The sequence below is a fragment of the Podarcis melisellensis genome (genome assembly GCF_964234715.1).
Source record: "Podarcis melisellensis genome assembly, chromosome: 13".
NCBI classification, from domain to species: Eukaryota; Metazoa; Chordata; class Lepidosauria; order Squamata; family Lacertidae; genus Podarcis; species Podarcis melisellensis.
The window spans coordinates 6,206,308-6,215,969 of NC_138545.1; the positions used below are offsets into that span (position 1 = coordinate 6,206,308).

Sequence of the window (9,662 nt, forward strand, 5' to 3'; positions counted from 1 at the left end):
TGCTGCGGCAGTATGGAACAAAATGCGCGGGAGACGTAGCTCGTAAAGCTTCACTTGTGTGGAAAGGACTCCATCTCCCATAGTGCACTGCGGGTCAGTCAGCGAAAGGGGTGTCGAAGAGGTGAATTCAAGCGGGGGTTCGAACACGGAGCAGCGCCTTCCCTAGCTTTATCTCGAGCTCTTAGCGTCTTTACTGGTTTCCTTTTTTTAAAAAAGGCGAAAAAGACTGGAAGGCCTTTTGTGTGTAGGGAATACTCCGAAGCGGAAGTGACGTCAGATAGGCCGGAAGGAGCGCGGGAGCGTGAGGGGAACAGCGGTGCCGTTCTGCTTCCGAGGTCAGAGGTCGCGCGGCTGACTGAAGAGGCTGGTCACGATGCTGATCAAAGTGAAGGTAAGGGAGGCTCTCGGCGGTTCCCCACTGGGGGAAGGGGTGGAAGAAGACCCGGGGGGGGTCACCTCCTCGTGCCCCGGGGCATGACGGGAGAGCTTTGCGGCTCCCCTCGCCCCTGCCGCGGTGCATTGTGGGGCACCTGCAGGGACACCCCCCCCACCGTCCAGCCCTGGTTGTGTTGCGGGTGGGGCTCCTCCCTTGGCCAAGGGCAGAAAGAGAGGCTCCTCCCACAGCTCCCTCCTGGAGGCAGGAGGCAAACAGGTAGAGCTCTCCCCCCCCCCCGTCTTCACTTGGGACCGCTTCACCTGCTGGATTTCCGCCTGCCAAGGATCCTGACTCCCTCACCTCCTCGTAGGTGCTGGTCCATGTCATTTCAGACTTCAAAACTAAGCTGGGTCGGAATAAAACATCACAGGAGACTTTAATATTGCAACTTTAATGCAATATTAAAAGGTCAAAATAGGGGGAAATCGCAAAGTTTGCACAGTAACCGACTTTTCTGTCTGGGTCAAAGCCTAAGCCAAACCCTCGTATGATAGCGGGGAGCTGATAGTCAGATATATAAGCCTTGGGAGGTGCCCAAAATTTGGGAGTAGTTGAAAAGGCACAATTGCCAGAGTACCACAGCTATATATGCTAACTGGTACCACTTGGGCATAGTAAGCTCACGGTCAACTTAAACACTTCGTTTTTACAAACCTTTTGGACCTAATTTCTGTCACCAAATTGCACATATTAATTTTCTTTCGACCACTAGAGAACAGCAATTGGGTTGACGCACATGTGGTCTTTGATTAAATTTGTTCTTATTTATTGGTCAGATAAGGATTTTGATCAGGCTTTGACCTGAATAGACAATTTGTTACTGCATTGTTTTGTGATTTTATTTGGACCGCATTTTCATATTGTTTCATTGGATTAAAATATGTATTTTTACATTTTTAAAAATTTCCTACATACAGTGGTGCCCCGCAAGACGAATGCCTCGCAAGACGGAAAACCCGCTAGACGAAAGGGTTTTCCGTTTTGGAGGTGCTTCGCAAAACGAATTTCCTATGGGCTTGCTTGGCAAGAAGAAAATGTCTTGCAAGTTCCTGCGGGGGGGGTTTTCCTCCCCCCCTTTTACCCAAGCCGCTAAGCCGCTTATCAGCTGATCCGCTAAACCCGCTAAGCTACTAATAGCGCTAAGCCGCTAATGGGCTTGCTTCGCAAGACGAAAAAACAGAATAAATTATCCCTTTGCCCAAAATTTTGTATTTATGAATAAAATATACTAATGTGATATATAAATTGTTTACAGGGCTGTCTTTTAAATAGCATTTTAATTCATTATTTAAGACTTTTTCCTCAGCTGGCCTACAAATGGAAAAAAGGACTAGAATAAAACAACAGTTTCAAAGACAGCAGTATAGTGAGCCCATCAGAAGCTTAGATTCCATCAGAGACTAGGTTATAAACTATTGAATTATAGGTGTTAGTCCAGAATTTGGTATTCGGTTCCACAGTTTAATGAGCAGCTCAAAGATGGTGCTGAAGAGCTCCACTCAGTGGTGAAACCGGAGGAAATGTTTAGTTGAAACTGCATTGAATTTTGGAGCTATTGCCCAAGGTACAATTTTTAAGCACCGTATTTTTTGCTCTATAAGACTCACTTTTTCCCTCCTAAAAAGTAAGGGGAAATATGTGTGCGTCTTATCGAGCGAATGCAGGCTGCGCGGCTATCCCAGAAGCCAGAACAGCAAGAGGGATTGCTGCTTTCACTGCACAGCGATCCCTCTTGCTGTTCTGGCTTCTGAGATTCAGAATATTTTTTTTCTTGTTTTCCTCCTCCAAAAACTAGGTGTGTCTTGTGGTCTGGTGCATCTTATAGAGTGAAAAATACGGTATTTTGTCACTTAATACTGGGATCAAATAGAGCTCAGGAGTTCTGCTGGAACAGAGATAGCAAGCTCTTTTTTTGGCATGACTGTTGCTAGCACTGCTTCAAAGGTGGGAAAGGTGCCAGGGAATTCAATAGACTGGGGTGCCACCACCCAGAAGGCTCTAGAATAGGCTTCCCCAGACCTTGTGCGCTCTGGACATTTTGGACTACAACTCCCATCAGCCCCAGCCAGCACTAGTGAGGGGACATGTAGTTCAAAACATCTGAAGGACACTGGATTGTGGAAGACTGCCCCTATATCTTATACCTTGCCTACAGTTGTTCATGTTGTAGGGGCACTCACAAAAGAGCTTCCTTGGATGTTTTTGCTGCACTGGGGGGAGAGAATAAGCAGGAAGAGGTGCTCTGTCCAGATGGAGTTCCAGGCCAGGCATTACCTTTAAGCATCTTTTCCTTTCTCCTCCTTGTTGGCAAAAGGGACCCCTGACCATTAGGTCCAGTCGTAGCCGGCTCTGGGGTTGCGGCGCTCATCTCACTTTATTGGCCGAGGGAGCCAGCGTACAGCTTCCAGGTCCTGTAGCCAGCATGACTAAGCCGCTTCTGGCGAACCAGAGCAGTGCACGGAAATGCCGTTTACCTTCCCGCCGGAGCGGTACCTATTGATCTACTTGCACTTCAACGTGCTTTCGAACTGCTAGGTTGGCAGGAGCAGGGACCGAGCAACGGGAGCTCACCCCGTCGCAGGGATTCGAAACGCCAACCTTTTGATTGGCAAGTCCTAGGCTCTGTGGTTTAACCCACAGCACCACCTGCGTCCCCCTTGTTGGCAAACTTGCTGCCAAATGGGGAGCTACCTGCTCTGCGTGTGAATCTCGAGGCTTGCTGATCATCAGGCCGCACCCCAGGAATCCCATTTCATGAAAAATGCTAACGCCGCAGTCTTCTGTTGACTTGACAGGACTTGCTTCTGGGTTTCAGAGCCAGCAGCCGTGCAAAGGGAAATGGTTATAACCCAGTGTTTTACATTTCCCCCAACTGCTTTGACACGCATGGGAATGCTGCCTGTCTCCCACTTCCTCTGGTATTCAGGTTGGAGATGGGTGGAGAGATTGCCTCCCGTTTCAAATCTGAGTTGTGGATTGTACAGGGCAGAAATGGAATGAGCCGGGAATGTTGGAGTGAGGGGTTCTGGGATACTGTCTCTGGTTCATGGTGGAAGAAGAAAGTCGGCGATTCGAATCCCCGCAACAGGGTGAGCTCCCGTTGCTCAGTCCCTGCTCCTGCCCACCTAGCAGTTCGAAAGCATGTCAAAGTGCAAGTAGATAAATAGGTACCACTCCAGCAGGAAGGTAAACAGCGTTTCCGTGCGCTGCTCTGGTTCTCCAGAAGCAGCTTTGTCATGCTGGCCACAGGATCCAGAAGCTGGACGTCGGCTCCCTCAGCCAATAAAGCACGATGAGCGCCGCAACCCCAGAGTCGGCCACTACTGGACCTAATGGTCAGGGGTCCCATTACCTTTACAATCCTGATGCAGAATGAGACGGGAGTTTGGGGAGGGCCGTAAGCTCTCAAAAAGCACCCAGCCCCAAATTTCTTTGGGAGCAGCAGGAGGAAAAAATGTCTGTCTTCTAGCCTTGCTGCCTGAAGAAGTGGCTGAATCATTGTCGGGGAGATGGGTGGCTCCTAGTATCTAAGGCCTCTCTCTTTTGTTCCAGACGCTCACCGGAAAAGAGATTGAGATTGACATAGAACCCACAGACAAGGTACCTCGGGCAGACAAACATGGCGGGTGGGATGGTGGTGATGATAGCGGTGTTCTGCACCTACCAGGGAATCACCTGCTTGGTTTTTCCATATGGAGAGGGACATATTATTTGCCCTGGTGTGTGGGGCTGGTTTGCGTTGCTGTGGATCCAGCCCAGCCCCCCACACCAAGGCAAACAACATGTCCTCAAGTCCAGTTTTGCAGAACTGGCTGAGATCAAACATGCCCACTCCCTGTTGAACTTCCAGTGTGAAACAGGCATTTTAAGTGAGGTTTTCCCCCCCTGATCTTGGGTTCCTTTTTGCAATGTATGCTGTATCCTTGCTGTATGCCTCTTAGAAACTACGGCATTAAGTGTACGTAAATTATACTCTGAGGATGAATGGATCGATCCAATTGTGGAGGGAAAAGGGGTTTGTTGGTCGGTACCCATGTGCTCTTTCTTCTGGCCCCCACCCACCCAGGCGTGGCCTGTTATCAACCTGGCCAGATGGTGGAGCTATTCCTCCTCTGCCGTCTTGCCCTCAGGTAGTGGGCAATGAGACGTGTTTGCCAAGGGCGTCCCTCTGTCCTCATGAAAGGACAGCCAGGACTTTGCTGGGCAAGCATGACACCTCCTTCATCAGCGCAACTGAACCACAATGCCCATCCGCCTCCCAGTCACATTGGTCCCATGTGAGAAACATTTGAGAGGTTCTTTTTTTAAAAAAAAATTATTAAGTTTTCCATTTAACAATCCAATCATATCACATTAATTTTCCAGATTATACCAATACATATCATAAAGTCCAAATATTTTGCCAAATTATATATTTTTGTTGGGGGTTCCCATGCGGCGAGTTCAGTAACTGAACGAGAAACAATCATCAGATCGTTCTGGGCCACATTCAGGAGCTTTTGGGGCAGAGGCCACAAGGACATAGCTGTCAACCTTTCCCTTTTCTTGCGAGGAATCCTATTCAGAATAAGGGAATTTCCCTTTAAAAAGCGAAATGTTCACAGCTATGCAAGGGTGGGGAGGCTTAAATGCTCAGATGTTGCCCTTTGTGACAACGAAACGGATTGCAAGAGTCAAGCAGGCTGTTTTCCCCCTCTGGGAAGTGAGTTTTCCCTCCAACAGCCTTGCCCACTAATGTTGATGTGAAGTTGCAGCTAAAAACTGCTCTGGATAGACTGTGACCCCTTTCTGTTCTCTTCTCTCTCTATCTCTCTGCCCCCCTTCCCCCCAGGTGGAGAGAATAAAGGAGCGAGTGGAAGAAAAAGAGGGAATCCCGCCACAACAACAGCGACTCATCTACAGCGGCAAGCAGATGTGAGTCCACCGGGAGCAGTGGCTGCTTCCCAGTGTATTGTGGGGGAATGCCTGGCTTTTGTCATGCTGCTAGGGTGGTAGCAAAGAGGCTCCCCTAGGGCATTGTGGGGTAATTGTTTTATAGGACGGTGGTCCTCGGGTCTCATCAGGCCAAGCCTCAGCACCTGGCCCTACAGGTATGGGGCAGGTGAAAACCTGGTTTAGCCATGGCGGGGGTTGCAAGCTTGGAAAACGCAGGGCAAAGTGCTGCAGTAGACAGCACTTCGGAAAGGCATGGCAATAATAATAATAATAATAATAATAATAATAATAATAATAATAATAATTTTATTTATACCCCGCCCTCCCCGGCCAGAGCTGGGCTCAGGGCGACTAACACCAATAAAATTACAATAAAACATCATGGGGGGGGGGGAAACCAAACAAACAAAAACCAGTTTATTAAAATGCGGGTTAAAATAGCATTTAAAATGCAGCCTCATTTTAATAGTAGCCCATAAATCAAAACCTTAAGGGGAGGGAAACATAAGGGTCAGGCTGAGTCCAAACCAAAGGCCAGGCGGAACAGCTCTGTCTTGCAGGTGGAAAGATGCAAGACCCAGCTGATTTGTCAGCCCCTTTCAAAACGTTGCAGAGCGCTTTGCAAAGCATTTTATAAGGCTAGCGTGCAACAGAAAAGTCACCAGATGCTATTGTGGCATCAGGTGATTGGCAGGTGGTGGCCCCACGAGGGGTGGAGGAGAAAACGATCAGGCCCACTGGCATTTCTGTACTGCCTTTCCATGAAAAAAACACCCCCAAAAGTGGATAGCGACAATAACAGCTGCAATATTTTATATATTATATGTGTATATTTTTTTAAAAAGTGATATTGCAAGAATGCCATATGAGCATGAGGGGTAAGAGCAGAGAGAAAAAAGCCAGTTTAGAAACATGATTTCATTTAAAAGGCATATTTAAACACAATAGCAGCAGAAGAAAGCAGTTGAGGTCCAGTTAGCCAAATACTTGCTTTAAATGAAAAGGGTTTTCCCTACTAGAAGAGGGTCATCGAGAAGAGTGCTAGACCAGCCTCCCTCAGCAGGATGTTCCAGAGTTTGGGACCAGCCACTTCAGTTGAAATTCCTGCATTTCAGGGGGTCAGACTAGATGACTCTTGGGGTCCATGCCAACTTTACGATTCTGCAAAAGCCCTTCTTCAAGTTCCTGCCAAACACATTCCATATATCAGTGGGAGAGAAACAAGATTAATAATAACAATAATTTTTTATTTGTATCTCGCCCAGCCGAGGCCGGACTCAGAGCAGCTAACATCATAAAGACAACACAATATGCATAAAAACAGACATCAATTAATTAAAATACATCTTAAAATTAATTCAGACAAGTTAAAATCAGGGCAGGTGGCAGTTATCAGGTTGGAGTTGAGAGTGGTTAATACTTGCCAGGACCAAATGTTTCCACTGATCCTACATGGACCTGTGAGTGGGTTGAGGGCCTCCTTTGGGCTTGTTTTATACAAAGGAAAGTAAGTCAAACTGCATCCTGCCCAAAGGCCTGGCGGAACAGCTCCATCTTGCAGGCCCTGCGGAAAGATGCCAAATCTTGCATTGTCTCTGGAAGATCTGAGCACCCTGGCCACCTCAGGAGGACAGTTGCAATGTGCCTGGGTGTATTATGTGGCCTGTTTCTCAACTACACAATACATCCGTGAAGACATTATCCCAGCCTCTGCAAAACTGGAGCCCTCCAGAGGTTTGGCAAGTCTGAGGTAGGGGAACGCTGGGATAGAAAATTACCTTGTGCAAAAATGGTTGCCTCAGTTAATAACGAATGAAGCAACATTATTATGGGCCAAGCCCATTTGCTTCCTTCAATGATATCTTATTGTTGGGGTATGAGCAGGGTAAAAATATTATTATTACAGTGGTACCTTGGGATGCGGGTGGCGCTGTGGGTTAAACCACAAAGCCTAGGACTTGCCAATCAGAAGGTCAGCGGTTCGAATCCCCGCAACAGGGTGAGCTCCTGTTGCTCAGTCCCTGCTCCTGCCAACCTAGCAGTTCAAAAGCACGTCAAAAAGTGCAAGTAGATGAATAGGTACCACTCTGGCGGGAAGGTAAATGGCATTTCCGTGCACTGCTCTGGTTCGCCAGAAGCAGCTTAGTCATGCTGGCCACATGACCCAGAAGCTGTATGCCGGCTCCCACAGCCAATAAAGCGAGATGAGCACCCCCACCCAAGAGTCGGCCACGACTGGACCTAAAGGTCAGGGGTCCCTTTACAACCAAGGTACCACTGTACTACTACTTGGTAAGTGACAGCCGTAATGTGTCGCACTGTATTACATGCCTGTTGCTGGACTATGCCAGTCTGTAGAGCCCCAACCCCTGGGGCTTATGGGGGTTGTAGTCCAGAACATTTGTAGGACTCTGGCCTGGCCCAGGGCGCTCTAACCCCTCCTGCCTTCGTCTCTTCCCAGGAACGATGAGAAAACGGCCGCCGACTACAAGATCCAGGGCGGCTCTGTGCTCCATTTGGTCTTGGCGCTACGAGGGGGAGGCCTGCGATGATGGCGCACCCGTCCCTTGGCGCGTCCCCCTCTCCCTTCCCCCCTCCCCACAAAGGACAGATCTGCCGTTTGCGTGTGGGACACCGCCAGGCTGCGCATAGTTACTCTCCCAAACCCTTTCTTCCTCCCGGATCCAGGAAGAAAATGGCCGCCGCTGCCGCCCACCACTCCAGAGATCTTCCGCAAGCTGTCATTTGAGGGAGGTGCCATTTAGCAGGGGCATTGGGGGGGGGGGAGTCCAAGATTTGTTGCCTTCCTGGGGGATCCCGCATCCCGCCGGCCCCGATCCTCATTCATTTCCACCCCGGCAACGTCTCAAGTGCTGCCTATGCTCATTGGCTGTGTTTTGCCTCCCCTCGTTCAAATGTCCTTCTCCCTGCCCCCCCTTTCCCGCAGTTGAAATGGCTGAATGTTAAATAAAGGTGTTTCACGTGGTTTCTCGAGTTGCAGGCTCGTGACTGTGTTCGACTTTGCTTACGATGTGCCTTTCTCACTGGGGTATTCGGGATCCTCAAGTCAAAAGTGGCTCAAAAGGCATTTCCTTTGGGATCTATAGCGCATGGGTAGCCAGATCTGGCCCAATTGCCTTCTAAATCTAGCCCATGGGCAGTCCGGGAATCAGCATGTTTTTTACATGAGTGGAATGTGTCCTTTTCTTTAAAATGCATCTCTGGGTTATTTGTGGGGCATAGGAATTCGTTCATTATTATTTTTCAAAATATAGTGTGCCCCCCCACAAGGTCTGAGGGACAGTAGACTGGCCCCCTACTGAAAAAGTTTACTGGCCCCTGCTATAGCATGTATGTTTGTACAGTGGTACCTCGGGTTACATACGTTTCAGGTTACAGACTCCGCTAAACCAGAAATAGTGCTTCAGGTTAAGAACTTTGAATCAGGTTGAGAACAGAAATCGTGCTCCGGCAGCGGGAGGCCCCCATTAGCTAAAGTGGTGCTTCAGGTTAAGAACAGTTTCAGGTTAAGAACGGACCTCTGGAACGAAGTAAGTACTTAACCCGAGGTACCACTGTATACGTATGCACAGGGCAACAAGGGCTAACAGAGCTGCAGTTCCCAGATTTTTTTGCGGCAGGAACCATGACAGTAGTGGATTATCTTCAGTTAACCCCTCCCGTTGCAATGTTTAAGGCGGCTTTTATTGGGTCAGAACCACAGCGGGCCAAATTAATGTGGAGTCTGCCGGGCTATGAAGTATTAACACAGGCTTATAGAGAGACATTCCTTCACCGCAGCTTTACATGGGCGTAGAAATTAAATTTCAGACGGAAAGCAGGGCTCCGTTAACAGAGCTGGATGCCTGACTCAGGAAGAGTTTCTGCTACCTCTCACTGACCCGAAGCGGAGTATTTCCTGCACAAACATTCCCTGTACACTCTGAGTAAGCGTATTCTCCTAGCAAAATCCTTCCGCAGCAGCCTCTTTTTACAGCTCTCCACACGTGGGCTGCCTGTTTGTGTATACATCAGGACGTTCCCCCACTATATCATACGAAAGGATGGTGTTGGAAGCAGAGCAAACTCCCCAAATGTTCATTTCCTGTTGTGAAATTTCTAGGATTTGTGAGGATTTTTGCCTTACAGTGGTGCCTCGCAAGATGAAATTAATCCGTTCTGTGAGGCTCTTCGTATGGTGGTTTTTTCGTCTTGCGAAGCAAGCCCATTAGCAGATTAGCGCTATTAGCGGCTTAGCGGATCGGCTGATAAGCGGCTTGGCTGCTTAGAA

The 9,662-nt window shown here is 48.6% G+C and overlaps 1 protein-coding gene across 1 annotated transcript; it reads left to right on the forward strand.

Moving 5' to 3' along the window:
• Window positions 1–236: 236 nt before the first annotated feature.
• On the forward strand, window positions 237–8,365 carry NEDD8 (NEDD8 ubiquitin like modifier). The gene is made up of 4 exons (XM_081887122.1): window positions 237–391; window positions 3,989–4,036; window positions 5,268–5,350; window positions 7,833–8,365. The coding sequence occupies exons 1-4, from the start codon at window positions 374–376 to the stop codon at window positions 7,921–7,923; spliced, it is 240 nt and encodes a 79-aa protein (XP_081743248.1). The 5' UTR covers window positions 237–373; the 3' UTR covers window positions 7,924–8,365.
• The last annotated feature ends 1,297 nt before the right edge of the window (window positions 8,366–9,662 follow it).

Coding starts and splice junctions, on each gene's coding strand:
- NEDD8 (XM_081887122.1), top strand. Junction 4,037..5,267: donor ACATAGAACCCACAGACAAG/GTACCTCGGGCA, acceptor CCTTCCCCCCAG/GTGGAGAGAATAAAGGAGCG. Junction 5,351..7,832: donor ATCTACAGCGGCAAGCAGAT/GTGAGTCCACCG, acceptor GTCTCTTCCCAG/GAACGATGAGAAAACGGCCG.